Source organism: Gymnodraco acuticeps, unplaced genomic scaffold, assembly GCF_902827175.1.
Source record: "Gymnodraco acuticeps unplaced genomic scaffold, fGymAcu1.1, whole genome shotgun sequence".
NCBI classification, from domain to species: Eukaryota; Metazoa; Chordata; class Actinopteri; order Perciformes; family Bathydraconidae; genus Gymnodraco; species Gymnodraco acuticeps.
The window spans coordinates 501,517-524,351 of NW_022990217.1; the positions used below are offsets into that span (position 1 = coordinate 501,517).

Genomic DNA, 22,835 nt, shown 5'->3' on the forward strand with positions numbered 1-22,835 from the left:
TAATTTATACCGTGTGACTCAAACTGTCAAAGTAGACCAGGTAAGTTTGGACCGAAGGGAAGACAACGGTTACTTGTGAATGGAAAGACAATGCAAAGGTTAAAAATGTGAGGAGGAAATGACTGATTTATGGGGAATGGCTTGTTGATGGATGATATGGGTGTCAACACAATCTTGCCGGCAGCAAATGCTTTCGGTTTCTCTGGCAGTATAAATATCAGAGCAGACAAAGAGAGCCTCAGTCTCCTGCCACCAGATTTCTGGTAAGTCTCAGTTAACCTTATGCTGGAAAATGTTTACTATTAGTACTGTTAATATATAGCATTACTTAAAACAGTTATAAATTATACTTAATCAAGTGTTTGATACTGAAATTGCATGTGTTTCACTGATATTATATGCAATCATTAAGAATACAACATTCGGTTTTGTGAAAAGAGGTACTAAATACATTTTCCTCCAGGTTTATAGAGAAATGTCTTCGATGAACAGAGAAGTACCAGAGCTTGCAGGTAGAGTTCATCTATATGTACTTACATTTAATAAGAAATGATTTAAATTCAAGCCTGTACCATGAAGCATTATTTGGTTTAGTGAGGTAACTTCGGTGTACTGTTTGCATCAGACCCACGAAGGTATTCTGATTATGTTTCTGAATACTTTAATTGGGTTATAAAAGCAATGAGGAAATAACTATTTCAATACAAAATTCGTTTATTATTTTCATCTCAATTCCCAACAATAAAGATAAAATATATAATGTCTGCAATTACTCTCTGCTATTTCACATTTAACAATTGAAGTTTCATTCATGTTCTGTGATTAGTTAACATATAAAAAATAGAACCACTGTTAGTACAACTAAAATAAGGTCTTAGGTTGCTTATTCATGCTTGTCTTCCAAAAATGTTATTCATTAATGATTATTAATTTTGAACAGATTGTAAGAGATTGTCACATTTTCTAATTACAATGGAAGCCGTAAATAAATTACAGGTGTTGAACAGCTATGGAAACACAAGAAACACATTCAAATTGTTTTAGATACTGGCTATGAAATACATCCCTCAAAATAATTTTCATAGACAGATGATTGATGACATGTACACTTTTTTAGTGTCTGCTGATGAAATACATTATATCTGTAAAATACATGTGTGTATGTGTCGCACAGAACATCAGAGTATGTGTACTTGTTGCAGTAGCTGCATGCGGTCTTTGAATCCTTTCAACGTCCATATTTTAATCACAGATAATTTCAGTTTTCTTTCAATAGCTTCTGTCATGTGACCCATTATCTATTAATTATTACCAGTAATTAATATTAAACTGCATAATCTCTAACATAATAACAATAATACAAAACACTGGTTTTATGTCATTCAAACAATTTATTAATGAAACCCTGTGGTTCAGGGCGAGACTTGGATGTGATCTAATTGTCCATACGACAGCTGAAAGTTTGTGAAACGTATTACTTGTATCACTTGTAATACTTTGCTGCAGGTACTTTTAGTCATGCTGTGGGTGAAAGATGTTTTCACATTTATTTCATTATTTTATACATTAAAGTGCCTTAGTGCTTTTAATCAAGTTACAGTGTTGACAGAGGGGATGGCATTGCTTAATTATTTCACAGGAGGGTTGAACCTGCAGGCTTGGCTGCGAAAAGCCCCATGGGCCACTAGCTCTAATCACGTTTTTCTTTGCTCCCAAATCAGTTTCATAAAACCTGGTTTGTGGGTTAAAGAAAACAGCTAAAACAAATCAACATATCATTCATTATTTCCAAAAAATATATCATTCATTATTTCCAAAAAAGGATGAATGATAAGTGTCACTTTGAAATGATTACTGATAATCCATCCTTCCATTTTTGTCAAAAAACCTAAAAAACGGAGATTTCATATGCATGCTTGTGAGAGCTACATTACAACCCAGCTTCCGGTTTTGGCCGTGCTGGATTTTGGGACCCGTAACACATTCACCAATGGTAATGTTTAGATGGATTTTAGGAACTTCCCTCTCGATTCTATTGGCTCTAACGGTTCAAAAGAGGTGTCAATCATCAAAATCGACCGAGGGGGGCCAGAGATATGGCAAATCCACCCAAATGACCCCAGAAGTGGGTTGTTTTGTTGCTAAACCTCTCTAAAAAGGTCAAATGGCACTTGTTTTGCATCAATCTTGATACAGGGTACTTATTATATGTTATAGTTTGGATTCCTAAAGCTTTTAGTCTACTATCCCATCATTCAAGGGTGGTTTTCACTATAAATAATGGCTTTTTATTGGACGGACACTATAATTTAAATGTTTTTGTTCAATCTGAATTTAATTTAAAATAAAAAAATTCTATATTGATTCTGACTTTTCTACATCCAACTCACAGGTTTATCCTTGCTTTGAGAAAATAGATTATTGATTTACCCGTTTTAGAAATGAAGATACTAGTCATTTGTTCTAGGAATGTAATTTTCGAGCCGGAGACCTGAAAAACAGGCTCGGGGCTCAACAGGCTAACCCTTCTCTTGCGTTAGGTCATACCCCCCTTCCCATGCTATTTTCAGTCAAAATTGACCGGTGTGTTTTGCACAGTGATATCTCTGGAACCTGTTATCCAATTTTGATGGTTGACATCTCATTTGAACAGTCAAAGCAAGTAGAATCAAGGTAGGACAGACATAATGACACCAGGAGTGAATTTCATATTATGTTTGGCAGTAACTTCAAAGATAGTGCTTATTTTACATTACTGTATATTATAAAAATGCTTGCCATGTAGGCTGTGTTTACTGGAGATGGAAATGATTTAGTTAGTGTTGTAGCTGAGATTCTTCCCGTTCCAATGATGTATGGGATGTATTGATTTGATACAAGCAAGCCAGTGTTTCATGTCATGGTCCGGACCCACCGGTGGTCCCATCAAGTTCAGCATTCACTGTGATGAATATAAAATAAGACACTGATAATATTTTCCTCAATGAACATTTATTGAAAGAGAAATATACCATAACAGAACATGTGTGTGTTCACGTGTGTTCCCGCACATAGTTGGCAATGCAAAATTGTGGAATGTCACCTAGGGCTGAACGATCGATTTTAAATTGAAATCGCAATTTGAAATGATGTGATTATGAAATCGCAAAGCCTGCGATTTTTTTTTAACATTTTTCTTTTTTTAACATTGTTTTTCTTTTCTTGTTTGTCATTCATCTACACCAATCAGAAGTGCTGTGCTCCACATGTACCAGCCATTGTTAATCAATCAGAAGTGGCCCATGATAGAAGGTGATAGACAGATTGATCTAATCACCTGCCAAGTGCTTTTGAAAGTGCCTGCCCTTTCCAAATGGCTTCCAATGGAGCTTTAGATGGTTTGGTGAAACAAACCATCTGAGTCAGGTTAGTAATGCTCCATCACATGTTTCTATTACAGGGGGAATCTTAAACTGAAGCTTGACTTTAAAGCAACCCAACGGAAGTTTCATGTAAGTTTAGTTTTTTCACTCGTAGATCGGGCTGCGGGGGTGCTAGAGACAGGAGTACGTTTATACGACCTTCCTAGCCGGAGATATGGGCGCATTTTACAATAAACTTCCGTTGGGTCGCTTAAAAACAAATATCGCAATTCAAATCGCAATCGCAATATTTGTCAGAAAAATCGCAATTCGATTTTTTCCCAAAATCGTGCAGCCCTAATGTCACCTCAGGCTCCTCTCCCTCAGGGGCCTCTATCTCAGGGGCCTCTCCCTCAGGTGCCTTTTCCTGGTCTGTTGTAGGCTTATAGTCTGGATCACTGTTGTCTTCCATTTCTGAGACATCCTCCTCTATCTCCTCTTCATCTGGTTCAATCTCCTCTTCATCTGGTTAAAAAATGTGTCACAGTGAAATGTGTTTCACTGTTGAATAAATCACTCAAAATGCAATGCAAGTGGTGATCATCAAGTGTATATGTTCAGAGGCCTAGTGTGGAGGATAACATAAGGTATTGAGGCAATCGGATGAAAAACACAATATTTATGATTAAAATAAAAGTCATTTGGTCACTTTTGACCCGAAACGCAAGAGAAGGTGGGGTAGGTAATTTCGCAGAAACCAGCGGGCTAGAATTTGAAAATACACAACCGGAAAAAATCTGCCACCTCCTTACAGAGCCCCTCCTCCAACACACATGAACGCGCACATGACCAATGAGGGCACGAGATACATTTGTGCTCAGATGGAAGGCTGACAGGCAGGTAGGCCATCCAGTTACTTTAGCCGGGCCGGCTAAAATGATTGGTCGTACTTTTTACAGTACTACGGCTTCCACAGATGACATTTTTTCATGGATTTTTTGTCAAAGCACTTCAGATATTCATTGCTATCGGGATGTTAAGAGCATTCCATGGAGTATAACAAAAAGTGTATCTCGATATCACCATGAATCTTTCACATTTATTTCATTATTTTATATATTAAAGTGCCTTAGTAGATTGCTTTTATTCAAGTTACAGCGTTGACAGAGGGGATGACATTGCTTAATTATTTCACAAGAGGGTTGAACCTGCGTGCTTGGTTGTGAAAGTCCCATGGGCCACTAGGTCTAACCACGTTTTTCTTTGCTCCCAAATCAGTTTCATAAAACTTGGTTTGTGGGTTAAAGAAAACAGCTAAAAAAATCATCATATCATTCATTATTTCCAAAAAAGGGTGATACCCAGGGGGCAAAACCCAATTTTTTGGGAAATCAGACATGGAATGTTGTAAAACATTGTCCACCAGAAATGATATCTAGGACCTTCAAGGATCACAACCTGGGTGGACAACCCGGTCAACTAGCTACTGGAAAGCTACAGTGAGGGTCCAAACAATGCAACCCCTATATGAAAAAAGTCAACAATTCTGGCTGGATTAGATGCCATCATTCTCTTTCTGATTGAATATCTCTGTGACAGTTCATAGAAAAAAAAAACTGAGCCAACCTATTGAAAGAGCAGATAATAAGCTTTCAGGTGATGCCTTGGTTAAGTATGTTCTCAATAAGGCCACTAGATGGCGCTGTGCCTTTTGTGTCTCTCCAAAGCAAAATCCATTTCAAGCAATGCACTTGTGGTCCTCTGGATTGTTTGCTGTGTTCAAAATGGGTAATAATTATAATAATAATTATACATTTGATTTATATAGCGCTTTTCCTGGTGCTCAAAGCGCTTAACAAGCAAGTAAAGAAGAAAAATAACAACAAAAGTAAAAAGTGCTAAACTATGTGGAATAAGGGCGAGGGGTTAGTGGATTGGGAGTTGAAGGCAAGAGTGAAAAGGTGAGTTTTGAGGGATTGTTTGAATGATGTGAGAGTGTTGGCAGATTGGAGTAAATATACTTATAAGATTATTTCTATATAACATATTGAAGGGTTTACATTAATATACAGAAGGTTTACTGCCGATGCTAATTTGAATTGATTCAATGTTTACAGATGTTCCAGCAAGTGAGAGGATTTTAAGCTAGCTAGCTAGCTAGCTAGCTAGCTAGCTAGCCAGAACTGTTACTGTAAACTACAATTCTTTAATAATTTGTAAATCAGTTTCACAGTGTTAACATTTAACAACCTATTAATGATGAATACCCACTTAACGGGAAGAAACTCAGCTAACAGACAACGATAAACGGAACACAATTCCAGCACACCAAGCGTCTAAATCAGGGGTGGGGAACCTCCGGCCCCCGGGCCGTATATGGCCCGCAAGACCATTTGATACGGCCCTCGAGTTAATTTATAAACACACGGAAAAAAAATTAAGAAATCTAGACCGCAAAATAATTTAAAAAGCGAGTGCCTGTTTTTCCTGGCCACGGTCAGGGTCCTTGAACACAACACGAGCCTAACGTGTCATCACGTGGTATATATCTCGTCTGACGGGGGTGCAGTTCTGATGGAGAGCACCGGAATGCCGCTCCAAAAATTGCAGTAGGCATAAGGAGCTGTACACATGATGCCGCAGTTTCTGCGTGGCTGTGTCTTTAGTTGTAAACCTAGTGGCGATCTGTTCATGTGTCATATGCACATACAGTCAATAACTTTGTTGTTATTAGCATCTGGTTAGCTAGCTATGCTAACGAATATAAGAAGCTTTTTCTACAACCAGTGAGGTAAAGGCACATCTTTATATGATCATTAGTTATACAAAAATAAGAGAATAAAGTAAACAGGTATAAAATACTATATGACAGTAAAAAAAGTTGTTATTAATAAACAAGAATACAGTTTGAAAGGGGAGTGATTTGTAAAATATCCATAAAGAAAAATAAATCTGCTTAGAGTTCTGTTTCATATGGGTGTTGAGAGATGTTTCCATAGATCTCTTAATGTTGCTCTGAAATTGCACCAGATTGATGCTATTAACTTCAACATGTTAAAACAAATCTTCCCGGGGGTGCATGCCCCGGACCCCCCTAGAGGAAGTTTAGGTGTTCCCCCCCACTTAAATCATGTTCACATGGATCGGAAACTAAATACATTTGCACACATTTTGTACACTCTCAAGTTAGCAGAGAGTTACTATGGCAGTCAGTGTGGTAATAGTAAGAAGGGTCTAAGTGAGTCATGTGAAGATGTAAAATTCGCTGTATTCATTAATATTCTAAGAATAGGACGGCTGGTGTGGGGTGATTGGTCAGGTCATGTGAGCGTTTATAACTCCTTAATGAGTTTAAATGGAGAAATGTGTCCATATCTTTCTGTTTTGGTGGTCATGCCACTACCGTGCACGTGCATGCATGCACAAGTCAGGGTAAGATATCTGGATTAAGAGGTTGCTTTTTCTTTGCACAACATGAAAAAAAGGCGAAATGAATGGGCTGTGATTTTAGTTTTTTTAAGCTGAGGTTGAGTTCAATAATTTGTACGGCCCTCGGAGGATGTTGTAAAAATTGAAATGGCCCTTGAGAGGAAAAAGGTTCCCCACCCCTGGTCTAAATCAACACACTCTCACTCCATAATCATCCAGGAGCGACGTTTGGTTAGGGTCCCGTGGCGTGCAGTTGTGACGCTCCTAGGCTCCTTCAGCTTCATAAAGGGACGCAAATAGCTTTCAACTGATTGCAATGTATTCCCATCTGCGGCGGGATTTGACGCTCATGGAAGCACAGCATTCGTTTGTGTCGGCTGCCCTTAAAGGCAATGTGAGCGTCCATTCCCATTGGATAACGGATAATTGTACACCCGGAAGTAAGTATTCCCCTTACTGTCGATTGATTTTACAGTGATATCTGCACTACTCATCAACTAAAAAACACCAGATTATCCTTGTTAATTGTCACAACATTGATTGGTTTAAATTGTGTACAATGCTCTTGTATTTTTCCCCTTCGATTCGGAGAAACAAATATTTTTTCAGAGTAAAGGAAGGCAGAAGACACTACACTACCCAGAATCCCCAGCTATCGTTTAGGACTACACCATGTGCTCTGTTTGACAAACCCCGTTTTTTTTCACCATTCATTCCAATGGCTGGCATCTATGTCACGTGATCTTCAAATTTCTCCCTGCAGAAAAAAAAAACATGGCCGAACTTCGTTTTATTCTCGGTGGAAAATGCCTATTTTAAGGTTAGTTTGGTCATTAAAATGCGTTTTGATGTCATTTGATGCGAGAAATATGAGTTGTTATTTCAGATTATGTGTGCAGTGGATGTACATGATCTTTAGTTTGCTAGTTATTACGAAGATTACTTCAGGAAATTGCGTCCATAGAAAGTTTTCATTGTTACCAAGGTGGTTGCTAGGGACGCTGCTATCGATATTATTTCTGTTATGTTGTGTAACTGTTTAATGGTGTTATCTTTATTGCTACCCCCTTCCCCGTCAATGTATAGTGTTGGTCCACAGCGCAAACGTATTAGTTTAACAAAATCCGCATCTAAAGATAGCCTACGTTATTTCCCCCAATGCAATTCCAGTCTCACATCTCACAGCACATCGTCATTAACAAATAACGGAAACAGACCGAAAACATTTAAAAAAAATAAAATAATACTTTATTCCGAGTGTGCTTGCTTTTCTCTTTGAAAGTCATCACATAACGGCATTGTAATACACGGTTTGGCTGCATTAAATATTACATATCTGCCGTAGTTCTCTATTTATAGAGCCCTGATGAGAAGACTTCTAAACAAACATGAGGAACTGCCGCCAACACTGAAAATGTGACGTGGATCATAAATATATCAGCAGTTAAACAACATCTTACATTTATTTTCACACAATACGTCTCCTTGCAGTATCAACACTAATTTGATCCAATTGGTAGATAGGCTGTATTTATACCATAAAGGTGCACAGCTGATATAAAGGGACACCTAGTGGTTAAAGCATGTTATTGAATTTCATTATTTTTATCATTAGATATTAATAGGATCCCTATAAAGTATATTCATTACTCGTTATTCTCTACTAATAGTTCATTAAAGACTGTATATAATAACTATTTTGCACATCCCTTTCAAGATTTCAAGATGTTCTAAGGTTTATTGACATATCATACACAAACGGTGTAGTTATGCAATGAATAAAAAACTTGGGTCGCAGGTTCCTCAATAGTGCATTACAAGACATCTATCAATATTTGTGCATACCTCCAGCAATGTTAACTATGTTGAAGCACTTATTTTAACTGATATTATACATAATGTATTATACTCTTATAAGATATATGTAGATATTTCATCTCCGGCCTTGTCAGGTATTGAACAATCAATAAATAAAGAACACAGAATTGTTAAATATAAAACACAGAATTTGTGTGATTATACTAAATTATGTGAATAAACACCACTGCATATTTACAACTGTTACACATGCTGATGTAACGCAAATGTTTCCAACTTGGGATCAATAAAGTATATTTTATCTTAAGCTGATCGATGGCTACTGCCATATTTGCAAAATGTGCCTCTGAACCTGCATGTTTCAGGCTTATCAATTAATGTAATGTAATGTAATGTTATCAATTAACAACAGGAGGGGTCAACAACATAAGATCAGCTGTTAAATAAAGCTCTTCTGACCTTAGCTGGCATGTGGGTATATATATTAATGCTGCCCATTATGGGCACAAGCCATTTTCACCCATGTACTAAGTATATGAAATGTGTTTGGCCAGTTTCCGGGGCTCTGGAAGGAAAATGTGAGACAGTTAACTGCTTGGAGTGGAAACTGCTTGCGGCCTGTGGAACACTGATCTCCAGAGACCTCAGCTGAGCATTTGTATTCCTTATCACAACTGAAATAAATCAGTTTTATCATAACCGTACTGCCCGGTCCGACTCCTTGCTTTACAGAGGAATTTTGAATACGACTGCTCTCAGCCACATCTCCAGCACGTCAGATAAGCCAATATAGTCGTGGCATGCACCAAAATGGCTTCATGCACTGCTCAGGCTGAACAAGGCCTGTGCTCCTTGAGTCACCTTTACCGGCTGTATAACTCTAATCCACTAACTGAACCCCCTGGGTCTCCCTGGCTCACCATGATAAGAGTTGAGTCAAGCCTAAAGCATAGTTTTGTGCTCAACTGCTTTGTTACATCAGAGCTGGCAACACACTCTCACTCCATAAGCGTCCAGGAGCGACGCTTGGTCAGGGTCCCGAGGCGTGCAGTTGGGACGCTCCTAGGCTCCTTCAGCTTCATAAAGGGACGCAAATAGCTTTCAACTGATTGCAATGTATTCCCATCTGCTGCGGGATTTGACGCTCATGGAAGCATGGAAGTTTTTCATTATTTCATAACTACACCATAATTGTGTATATGATATGTCAATAAACCTTTGAAAATCTTGAGATCTTGAAAGGGATGTGCAAAATAGCAATTATATACAGTTTTTAATTAACTATTAGTAGAGAATAACGATTAATGAATATAATTTATAGAGATCTGCAAATAAATGTTTAGTCTTCTCAAGCACCAACAATCAAATATCTCTCCTGATTGTAGGCAATTTCCCTGAATTTCACTCAGGTGTAACTAAAGTCTGATTTCAGGGTTGTTTATATTTCACATCATTAATCAGAATCTGCAAAGTAACTAAAATACATTTAGTGGAGTAAAAATACCAGGTTAACCTCTGAATTGTAGTGGAGTAGAATTACAAAGTAACAATGAGCTGTCATGTGGGTATATATTAATGCTGCCCATTATGGATACCAGCGATTTCCCCCCATTTAGTAATTACATGTTTTAAATACACACACCAATTTGTTTCCTATCGCCTAAACCTCCAGGGCTATACACAGTTTAATACTGTCAACTTCTAATTTTGGGAAAAACGAAAACGTCTTTTAAAACTACAATTCCAAGACGTGCCATAGAGAACATGTTGCGAAACACAATAGCCAGCCAGGGCTCGAAATTAACTTTTTTCCTCAGTGTCCCACAACTGTCCCGAATTCTACTTTGTATTGTCCCGGATATAACCAGCAGTGTCCCAAATTTAAATTTGTATCGTCGCCCCCCCAATTATGCATATATATAATACATATAATTTGATACTTTTTTGTCACTTAATCATCACACCATAGACTCTGGTCCACCATGTAAGTTTAAAATACTTGTTCTTTTAAACATATGAATATTAGTCTGATCTGTTGCCTCTCCTAGAGTAGAAGGGAAGAGAGTTGTTTTAAGACATGTTTTTCTATTGTTTCTCAATATCCAGACTAATTTATCATTGTCATGTCAACATAGAAGAATTCTGATTTGTATTTTTCAATTCAATATGGTATGGCTGTATGGTCTCTGTGTTTTATGATCGGAACCCTCCATCTGGCAATAAAAGTGGTATGAATGATAATAAAAAAACAGAAGTTCCATAATACAGTTTAATAAATGTATCTGTTTTCAGTTCTAATTACAAGTGATCCTCACAAGTCAGTAGTACTATAGGAATATAAATTGATGTTCTATCTTCATTCATGAATGTCAATCATCTTGCTCTCACTCATTCACCCCCCCCCCCCCTAGGCACAAAAACAACTGGAACATTACTCTCTCTTAACATGACACATTATTCTCATACCAGAGTTGATTCTTGACAAACTAAAATTACCTTGCGACCGCCTTTCTAATCGTCACCCAATCTGACTGACGTTCTTGACCCAAAAAAACTAAAACACTAAAAAAAGATGAAAAGCTAAATGATTAGCTAAATGCCTTACGTTTTTGCAGCTGAAGATTCTAGCCTGGTCATTGACTGGCTGACAAAGAAAATACAAAAATGATCGGCTACACCTCTTATTCTGATCAACTGTATTTCACATCATTTTCACAAACTTCAAAAGAACATGACACCGCATTTTAGGACGTTTGTATGCATTGTAAGGCACACTTCAGTGGCTAGCGTTAGTTAGCGCTAGCTAACGCTAGCGCTAGCTAACATTGACACTTAAGACAACTAACTTACCACAGTGGAAGACGATGCATCATGACCAGGACTTGGGATGTTTTCGTTTCGGGAGTCGGCAGAATTGGGGCTTGCATCAGGGGGCTGTTTATTCAACCACCTCAGCATTTCTTTCTTCTTTTTTTAACTGTCGTGACCGTTGCATTGGCGCGAGTCTAGCAGCAGTCAGCAGCAGAGTGGATGACGTAGAATGCATTCTATGATTTGACAGCCCAATGACTTTGCAAATAACACCCATTTTGAAGTTTACTTTTAATTTTTTTTTCACTGTCCCGAAATAGTCCCAGACAAAATAGATTTGTGTCCCAGTAGGAATTGTTATGGTCCCCGGGACATCGGGACATCGTTAATTGCGAGCCCTGTAGCCAGCATGTGTAGTTCTGGGGGGGCGTTCGAGTCCAGTTTTGAATAGTCTGCTGTGGTTTCGTTCCATTTCAAAGAACTTGACGCTCGCCATAACCTTGGCGCACTGCCACTCCAACATCCAATCCCAGAGCTTGAAAATTAATCACGGGGTTTGTCAACGGGACTTTAGTCCCAAACGATAGCTGGGGATTATGGGTAGTGTAGTGTCTTCGGCCATCCTAAACTGAATTTTTTTTCGGATATCATATCGCATTAACAACACCACATCTGGCGTCACAGAGGTCTTCTGTTACTGTCCTTTCTTCTTAGAGGAAGTACAGAAACACGTAACTCTGGATTTGTTTTAATGTTTGAGGTTGTGGTGATTGACATTATTCACCCACGGATCTATGGGTTGGGGTATTGTTCTGCACGGACATTTTAGTGAACCGGACTTCCTGTTTCCGCCGGTCTTCGCTTCCCGTGCATGAAGTGTTTACATGTTGTTTAGAGTTGGCGAGGTCCTGATAATTTATTCCGGTAAATTACTCTGACCTACTAATTGACCTGACCGAAGTTATTGAGTCTATGTAAGTTTACTGCTTGGCTCAGATCCACCAACGTCAGCAAGATCTCACCTCTATTAACTCGCCGAAGAACCAGGTTCAATTAACTGCTGTTTCAATTCTGACAACTCTTTTTTAATCTGTTTAAGGGATCCCGAAGGATTTTGATATCAGTAAATGGAGTGTGCCCCTACCTAAGTGTGAGTGGCAGGGTGCAATCTTACCTTTTAAGCAGGAGAGGAGAGCACAGATTTTACAGGTGAGATCAGTTTATTTGAAGAAAAATAGGTCCAAACTAATACAGGGTTTTTACCTTTTAACACATTATAATCATATGCAACATATCATGCTGGGGTTATATTTGTATCTAAAACCTTAATTCATATTTCTCATCTATCCAAGATCTAAATAAAACCATTAGTTATAAAATTCCTGTACGTACTAATAACGCCTTCCAGGATAGCCTAAATAAAGCTATTAGGTCTAAGATTCCTGTACGTACTAATAACGCCTTCCAGGATAGCCTAAATAAAGCTATTAGGTCTAAGATTCCTGTACGTACTAATAACGCCTTCCAGGATAGCCTAAATAAAGCTATTAGGTCTAAGATTCCTGTACGTACTAATAACGCCTTCCAGGATAGCCTAAATAAAGCTATTAGGTCTAAGATTCCTGTACGTACTAATAACGCCTTCCAGGATAACCTTACCGAGAGCCATTTACCCAGCCCTCTCATCCTCTCTTATCCCGTGGCTTTTATGCCCCTACAACCGGATAGAAAACCCCGAAAAACACCTCCTTTACGCCCATATTTGTAAAACTGGGCCTGGTCTCTGATGTATAGGTTTTGCAAAATATTATCCTCGGCTATGACATAATCACCCATTAAAAGCCTTAGCGTGTTTCTCCTTAAGGCAGGAGACCCCCCCCCCCCCTTGTGTTTCTGCTCTGAGAAAAAAAGAGAGGGGAAACTGCCCTCCTCCTTATCAGTGACACCCATAAATCACAGACCTTACACACTCAACTTAAACAAACCACTTTGTTTTTTACTGCAAATATAAAAACATAACAGATGAAACATTTTCATTGTGAGTTATACAAGAATATAATTGATTATACTTGATTATAATTAACTTTCGTTTTAAGTACATCACCCAACTATGTAGCTCTCAACAATGTGTTTGCAGATGCTAAATAAAAGTCTAGCTTGTACCTTCGATACCCCGCCTCCGACTCCCGTCTCTCGGCACTACATTGGTGACCCCGACATAAGTCTCGTTGAAGGATCCGAGACTGAACCGAGCATGGCAAGTAATGCCGTTTTTTTCAAACTGCCGGAGTTTTGGGAGACATCTGCGGCTGAATGGTTCGCTCAGGCAGAGGCTCAGTTCGCCCTCCGTGGAGTGACTGACGACGCAGCACGCTATTTTCACGTTTCGGCGCTGGGGAGCTCCACTGCGACCCGGACGGTTGGCTTTATTACATCTCCTCCTGCCCAGGATAAATATGCAGCGTTCAAGACTTTCGAGCTGTCACGGTCGGAACGGGCCCGACGCATGCTCGCTATTCATAGCCTGGGGGACAACAAGCCTTCTGACCACATGGAGATGATGCTCAGCCTGCTGGGTACGGAAGAACCTCATTTTTTGTTCATAGAACTGTCTCTTCGGCACATGCCGCCGCATGTACAGACAGCGCTATCTAACATGGCTATTACTGAGCCCCGCGCTTTGGCCGAAGAAGCCGACCGGTTCTTCCTGGCAACCCAGCGTTTTTCCCCGGAGGTGCTGGCCCCGACATGCAGCGGCACCTTCCCTGGTACAGGCATGCCACCAAGCAGAAGCTCCGGGGCCGACGTCAGCAACTCCAGCCCTGGCCTGTGTCATTACCATGCACGCTACGGGGCGAAAGCGAAGATGTGCCGTCCCCCCTGCACCTACAAGGTAACGGGAAACGCCAAGGCCTGCGCTCGGTAGTGGGCACATCCAACCGGCTCCTGTTCATCAGGGACGCCCTCTCTGGTCGCAGACTCCTTTGTGACACAGGAGCCCAGCGGAGCGTCCTGCCAGCTTCCGTGGAGGACGCCGCCGGTGGAGGCCACGGCCCACCTTTAACGTCCGCTAACGACACCCCTAATTGCACCTATGGCACAAAGACAGTGGACCTGTGCTTCGAGGGTCAGCGGTTTAAGTGTGATTTCGTCACGGCTGACATCTCCTTTGCCCTCCTCGGCGCAGACTTCCTGTGCGCTCACGGACTGCTGGTGGACGTCAAGAACAGCCGCCTGGTGGACGTCAAGAACAGCCGCCTGGTGGACGCGCTGAGTGTACCCGCGGCGAGGCGTCATTCAGCGGGCTCTCCAGCTCACTCTCACAGGGCGACAAGTTCCAGCACCTTCTCAGTGAGTTTCCCGACTTGACGCAGCCCACCGTTTCCACTGACACTACCAAACACGGGGTAGAGCACCACATTGACACTGAAGTCCCCCCTGTCTACGCTAGGGCCCGGCGGCTCAACCCTGACATGCTGGCAGTCGCCAAGTCGGAGTTCGTCAACATGGAGCGTCTGGGCATCATCCGCCGCTCAGACAGCCCTTGGGCTTTGCCGCTTCACATGGTCCCTAAATTAGCCGGTGGCAGGCGAACGTGTGGTGACTACCGCCGCCTTAACGACGCCACTACGCCAGACCGCTACCCGGTCCCTAACATCCAGGACTTCTCTGCACACCTGGCAGGCAAGCTGGTTTTCTCCAAGGTGGATCTGGTGCGGGGCTACCACCAGGTTCCGGTGCACCCCTCGGACGTCCCCAAAACTGCGGTAATTACGCCGTTTGGGCTTTTCGAGTTCCTGCGTATGCCGTTTGGACTTAAGAACGCAGCTCAGTCCTTTCAGCGGCTGATGGATTCAGCGCTCAGAGACATGCCATTCACCTTCGTCTATTTAGACGACATCCTGGTAGCCAGATCCTCCTTCGAAGAGCACCAGGCACATCTCCGGGTCCTTTTCGCGAGGCTCAACCAACACGGCCTGATTATTAACCCGGCGAAGTGTCAGTTCGGATTGTCTTCCATCCATTTCCTCGGGCACCTCATCAGCAAGGATGGGGCGGCCCCCCTCCCGTCGAAAGTGGAGGCCATGTCTGCCTTTCCACGAGCAAGTCATTTCATTGGACGAGAGGCATACTATGAGAGCTGGTCACAGGGATGCGTTCAAATGTAGTCAGTAATTTGAGAAACTGTCGAAATGGCAAAACGCAGATAAAGTTGAGCTGAAAATCCTCCAGCATCATTGAAGTCTCCGGTTTGGGAACATTTTGGTTTCGCAGTTACGTACAAGGATGACGGACAAAGACAGGTGGACCGAACCAAAGCTGTTTGTCGGCATTGTTCAACCAACATTGGTTACGCGGCTGGCAATACATCACACTCATTTGAAAAGGCATCACCCGAATGTGAATATCACCGGTACCAAAAGAAAAAAGACTGAAGTGCAAACCCAACTCCCACTAGCATTTAAGCCTCCACCACTCGCAGAAAGTTCAGACCGAGCCAAAGCTATTACAAACGCCAAATATCCTTATGTTGCCATGTTAGCAAAGTGCTACCTGGCTGTATCTGCTACCTCTGTCCCTAGAGAGGGTGTTCTCCACAGCAGGAGACATTGTTAGTGTCAGCAGATCTGCCATTTCAGCAAGCAATGTGGACAAGTTCATCTTTCTTTAAACAACATGAAAATACAATGAAAATCAAGTCCTATTGTCAAGCTGGCTGCTTAGGTACTAGTACAGTTCAAATACAGATTATTTCAGTTCATCGAAATGCTGCACCTTAATGTTTATTTTACTATATTTTGTATTTATTTGAATACATTAGTCACAGTTTAATAATAATTAAAAAAAAATATTTAATGTTTTGTGATAATCTTTTCTGCTGTACCGAAAACGTACCGAACCGTGACCTAAAAACCGAGGTACGTACCGAACCGAAATGTTTGTGAACCGTTACACCCCTACAATCAATGTTAACTTGGAAAGCCACAATATTAATATTTTAACTCAATCACATAGGTGATATTATTGTGGCACATCAGTAAAGCCTTACAAATAAGGTGGCAGACGTAATTTAATGAATTTTAACTGAACAATAACTGAATGAGTTTGTCTCACTCTTAGACCAGCAGGGGTACCAAATCTATGCAGACTGCTGCAATAAGTACATTAATTAACTGTCTCATCGATGTTTGTCTGAATGAATATGATACTATTAACAATCATATTATTCCTATCAGCTGTCAATCACTGTTAATAAATAATAATAATAATAATAATAATAGATTTAATTTGTTAGCGTTTTTACAGGTGCTCAAAGACGCTTTACAGATATAGTGAAGAACTGTTATGATTCACATATTCATTTATTATTGAATAAACTATATTTTTTGGAGGAGTTAATGATGAATGTTCATCAAGATGCTTGCTCACCCTCATTCAAATTTGAAAAACAAGTAATTATATCATTATTGATATACAGTTACAACCTTGACTTTACATCAGAAAGAACAAACATTAAAGAAGTGACTAACTGCATCAGTTAGGGTTAAAAAACGTGTATTCAGCTAAAACATCGCTGCAGTTATTATCCAGTGGAAGGTCCTTACCTACTGGCCTAGTTAAATCAAAGTGGTTACTTTCTGTTGGCTGGGCAGTGTAGTTTTACACACCGTCTTATTTTACTTTCTCAGGACTTAAAACTGTTTTTTGGGGGCAGACCCCCTCAAAGAAAAAAATATATACACGCATACAAGGTCATCATCTTAACAGTTTGTTATTCTCATCGAGTCACCCGTGAGCAGAGCATCAAGTTGGCATGTCTATTACAGCTGAATGCGGCGATTACTATTTTGTTCAGCAAAACGCCTCACAAACTTATTAAGATCAACAGCTGTAGTGCGTTTTGATTCAATGCTGAGTACAGCCAAACTTGACATTCTCTTCTCTGTCATTGTAGACCGCAAATACCTCATTCCTTAAGTGCTTGGGTCCGAAAGGCTTCTTGTTTTGCGCCGTCCCCCCGTTCAAGTGAATTTGCCACCAATAATGTTTCCACTCTCGTGCCAGGACCGGGGGAGGGGTTACATGACGTGCATCTTGTGCTGCATTCACTTGCACTCGGACATTAGAGACTTTGTCTCATAAATGTCCGATGAGCCACAACTTTTCTTTCAAAACAAAGATGCCAACTGGGGTGGCAGCTGGGGTGGCAAGGCTATTGTTTAGGGTGGCAGTTGCCACCCCATGCCACCCCGGTAGATCCGCCCCTGGAATGAATGCTTATTAGAGTTTCGGCTGGAGAGTGCGTGCGGACCTGTCGGTTAGATAACAGGCGTGTGTAAGTCCTGCATCTGTATGATACAAATGTGTGTAAAATGATACCGGGTGCTGTAATCACTCCTCTGGTTACGTTATCACATTGACCACCACACCCCCGACCCAAAAGAAAGGACGTATTATTGGCTTCCCCTATTTTTTTCCCCACGCCACGCTACTGAATGATACCCATCCCTACTTGACAATGTGAAAAAGGTTATCTTTTATCTGATCTGCTTTCCTTGGTTTAAATGTTGAAGGACAGATTTTGTATTTATCTTTCAGCAGATAGTTTAATAAAATATGTATTTTTGAATCAAGTAATCATCTTTATTTTCTTCATTGTTAGTTTCCACATGCCTAAAACAACCTCAAGCTCAATCTAAAAGTTGATGGCTAAATAAGAGCGTTTGAGAAATTGTGCAAGGCATAATCCGAATAGTCGATTCATCGTTTCATTAATCGATAGATTAATCGATTATCAAATTAGTCTTTTGTTGCAGCCCTAATTGTATTCATTCACAATAATTGGGACAAACATCTGTTTATTAGACCAATCTTAAAACAATTTTTTAACGTTATTATAATATATCAACATTTCTTTCATTGAAACGTGGATTTTTTCAAAAGCTTCCATATGGTTTGACCTTATGGCCCAGTATTGATGCAGAACTGTATAACAAGTAGGACACATGTTTTTATGTTTTAAGGTTTTTTTGTATGGTTATTGTTTAGCACATTAAGTCGTTTCTGTATTGAAAATCCTTCTATTTTTTATTTGCTCGTTATGTGACCCAATGACTCAAAATCACTGCAGCATCTTTCTTAACATGTTAACCCCTGAGCCTGTTTTTCAGGCCTCAGGCTCGAAAAATGACATTCCCAGAACAAATGACTATATATTTTCTTCTAAAAGGGGTAAATTAATAATCGTTTTTCTCAAAGCAATAATAAACCTGTGAGTTGGATGTAGAAAAGTCAGAATCAATATATATATTTTTTTATTTTAGAGTAAATTCAAATTGAACATAGTAAACATTTATATAACATATAATAAGTACCCTGTATCAAGATTGATGCAAAACAATGACATTTTATCTTTATAGAGAGATTTAGAAAAAAAAACTCATGTCTGGGGTCATTTGGGTGTATTTTCCATATCTCTGGAACCCATCGGTCGATTTTGATGATTGACACCTCTTTTTAATCGTTAGAGCCAATAGAATCGAGGTGAAGTTCCTAAAATCCATCTAAAAATTACCCATTGGTGAATAGAGTGATGCGCAGCCAGAATACCAAAAACCGGAAGCTGTCATACACTAGCTATCATAGCAGCTATATATGAAAACTCAGTTTTTGCCATCAATATGACGATGGATTATCAGTAATAATTTCAAGGTGACACAGACACATTGGATTAACCTATGGATTAACCTTCAGCAGCGTTTTTATTGTTTTAATGCCATTGAACACAACTTTTGATCAGAAAAACAGCAAAGGTAAGACTATTTGCCGTTTTTGCGCCGTAAAGCTATGTCGTGTGATGTCTGGGTTTGCTTCTCCTACTGCGAGTTTTGATCGCACAGTGATGATACTAATACTTCTAGAATTGGTGGAATCTCAGCTTTAATCTGATATCTTGATTGTGCAGAAGTATGCGGGCGGCAGTGGCGAACCGTATCTATCGCAACTGGACCTTCTGTAGACACACACGGTTATAATGTCCGTCTTTTCACTGAACTGTCGTCTTGAAAAGGGTACTCACAACAAGTCTGCAACAACTTCATCTTCACCTGTTGCACTTGTCATTTCAACGTTAAAAACAATAAAACGGCATGAATTGCTTCGTCGCATTCATCTAGATCCTCTGTCTCTCTCCAGTTAACTAGCGGGCCTTCTAGAATACCCTGGAACCGAGGGAAACTCTGAAATGATGCGCCCATTGGCTACAAATCAATATATGATTGGTTGATCAAACTGTCAGTCCAAACGTACGCTCTCATTCAGTGCAACGGCCAGGGCATTCGATCAAGGATGTAGAATACCTTGGTTGAAGGATATTCTACCCAGAGACCCAGAACAAGATCTGATTGGTTGCTTTCTCTTCTAACACAAACCCACTGAAATGCGTAGTGCATGGTCCGAGAAGGACAAACAAATCAACGTAACACTGTAATATTACTGATCAACAACACAGATACGATTCTCATTCATTCATTTTATATACATTTTATTTATATAATTAAATCAATTTTTTGTTTGTTTTATCTGAGTGTTCCAGGGTATTCTCTGAATACCTTGAAGGCCCTGATGGTTTGCCACTGGCGGACGGGGGCATCCAGGCTTAACAGGTTAATGACTGTGATAAACTTCACTGACAGCTGCCCCTTTAAGATGTTTTGTTTGTTTAAGTTAATTATTTAATTGACTATTGAAACTTTGAACTTGGTGAACTGTTGAACTCTGCTTACACTTTGTGCACACAGGGAACCAAATTGTGCTTTCTGACTGTTGTTTTTGAGCAGGGAGTTGGGGTTTTAACACCTCGATGTATAGATAAAAGCTCCACTGCCAGACAATGGAACGCATTCACATTTGTGGTTCTTAGAAAATAAACATTGTAAGATCTTTGACCAACAAAAGCTTGATTGCCGATACACTGAGACATTATCAGTGTTGTAAAGAAGTACTTTTTGTACTTGAGTAAAAGTAGCAATACTAAATGTTATATCATCAGTGTTTACCGTATAGCTACTGCAAACACTTTTTAATTGATATGCTTCAATCGGACTAAATCAGAATTGTATTGCTACACTAGACAGTAGGACACACCTCTTTGGTCACATTATACATATTAATAATATTTCTCTAAGCAAACTTGTGACAAATATTGGCAGTTAGCGCAGCGGTTTTAAATAAGGACATTGGTTTTGCTTCATTCAAACAGTAGTTTGTTCTTTATAATTGCAACTGATCTGCAATGAATAAGCAATAACACAATGTGTTACGTCTTTGAAAATAAAAGTAGGCTACTCAAAATGAAAAAATAAGCTTTATTTGTTGTACCTTTTTTAGGTTTCCAAGCACAGGAGAGTTGAAGGAAAAGTCAGACCATGTCTACAAACACAGGTGAAGAACATGCAGGTAATTCCCCCATTCACTCAACTTTGATGTTTACTGACGTACTGTATATAGAAGTACACATGAAATTGTTAAAGGATGTATTAAGATGTATATAAAGTGTAAAAATGACCACATAAATAACTAAATACATCTTTGATCTCTTAGAATTGTGAAACTACAAAATCACAGAGATTCAAATGATTCACAGATCTTGGAGATGTGCAATCCAGTGTAATCCAACAAAATAAACAATTCTGCAAGCTTGCAAACATGGATGTACAATAATCCACACTTTTAAAATAATGAAAAAAAGGCTTTATGTTAAATGAACGCCAGTAAATTTTACTGTTGAATCATAAAATCGATATCCACCGGTGATATCCGTAATGAGCTACCTCCGTGCCTTACCACAGTATCTGGCACTATATCGGATAGGACCACCATACTAAATTGTTTTAATGAGCATTTTGTGTCCTGTGGCTCTCTGTTTCATTCTGTTTCTAATTCTGCTTCTGTGAACACCACAGTCTGTGACTCAGAACAATGTGGTCTGGAAAACCCCTTCAGTTTTACTCCTTTTACTGTTGATGTTGTTCGTGAAGTCTTAACCAAGCTAGATCCTAAAAAGCCGGCTGGTCCGGACAACGTAGAACCTTTCTTTTTAAAGATAGCTGCAGATTTTATTGCTCCACCTCTTACTACTCTTTTTAACCTCTCCCTCAGCACGAACAAAATCCCAAAAGTATGGAAGTCAGCTTATGTCCTGCCACTACTAAAAGGAGGGGAGGCCACCTTATTAAACAATTATAGACCCATCTCTAAATTGTCAGTTCTGGCCAAGGTTCTTGAACGCCTAGTGAGTGAACAGGTAAAGGAGTTTTTATGTAACAATGACATCCTGTCTAAACATCAGTCAGGCTTCAGAAAGCAACACAGCACCATCACTGCCACAATGAAAGTGGTAAATGATATTACGAGTATTTTAGATAATAAGCAGAGTTGTGCAGCTCTATTTGTTGACCTATCCAAAGCTTTTGATACCGTCGATCATCGCATTTTGAAGCAGAGGCTGGTCAGTATTGGTATATCCAGCCATGCAGTGGGTGGTTTGTAAACTACCTCTCTGAAAGATCCCAATGTGTTCACTTTGATGGGTTGTCTTCTGAGTGGTTAAACATCACTAATGGTGTACCACAAGGTTCAGTTTTAGGTCCGCTATTATTCTCTATCTATATTAATAGTTTAGGTGAAAATGTCGAAGGAGCAACCTTACATTTTTATGCGGACGATACCGTGATGTACTGTGCAGGTCCCTCGATTAACGAGGCTGTTGTTAAATTACAGGCTGTTTTTAACATTATTCAGGCTCAGCTCTCTGAGCTTAAGCTTCTTTTAAATGTGGATAAAACCAAGGTAATGCTCTTTTCTAAAGCTAAAGCTAAAAATACACCAGAGACTGCTTTGGATATTGTAACTACGCAAGGAATACAACTTGAAGTGGTTACCTGTTACAAATACTTGGGTATCTGGCTTGATGACTGTCTCACTTTTAAACTTAATGTCAATAACCTGCTTAAAAAGCTGAGGGTTAGGCTAGGTTTCTTTTTTAGAAACAAGTCCTGTTTCTCGCTTGAGGCCAGGAAAAGGCTAGTCACTGTGACCTTTTTACCTGTGCTGGACTATGGTGATTTGTTATATATGAATGCACCTGCCAATTACCTGAGCAAGTTAGATGCTGCGTATCACAGTGCACTGAGATTTTTGACAAATTGTAAAGCACTTACGCATCACTGTACCCTGTATACCAAGGCGGTTTTGCCATCACTTACTGTACGGAGGCTCAGTCACTGGTACTTTTTCATTTACAAAGCCATGTTGGATAAACTACCATCTTATATCTGCTCCCTGATCTCTCGGCGAATTGAAAGTACTTATTGCCTGAGATCGCATGCTGTGGTTTTATTAAATGTGCCAAGTGCTAGGACTGTCTTAGGGAAG

General features: G+C 39.9%; 1 protein-coding gene across 4 annotated transcripts in view; it reads left to right on the plus strand.

Moving 5' to 3' along the window:
• The first annotated feature begins 252 nt into the window (after positions 1-252).
• The window catches only part of LOC117547755 (up-regulator of cell proliferation-like), a 29,778-nt gene continuing 7,195 nt past the window's right edge, over positions 253-22,835 (plus strand). Inside the window, exons 1-3 of one of the 4 annotated variants that reach the window (XM_034218567.1) lie at positions 253-263; positions 464-512; positions 20,790-20,858. In XM_034218567.1, the coding sequence (XP_034074458.1) occupies positions 20,828-20,858 (31 nt within the window). In that variant the 5' untranslated portion in view covers positions 253-263; positions 464-512; positions 20,790-20,827. Of the gene's footprint in view, positions 264-463; positions 513-3,309; positions 3,406-19,944; positions 20,859-22,835 lie in introns of those variants that run through there. The other 3 variants (XM_034218570.1, XM_034218568.1, XM_034218571.1) reach the window with 3 other exon arrangements.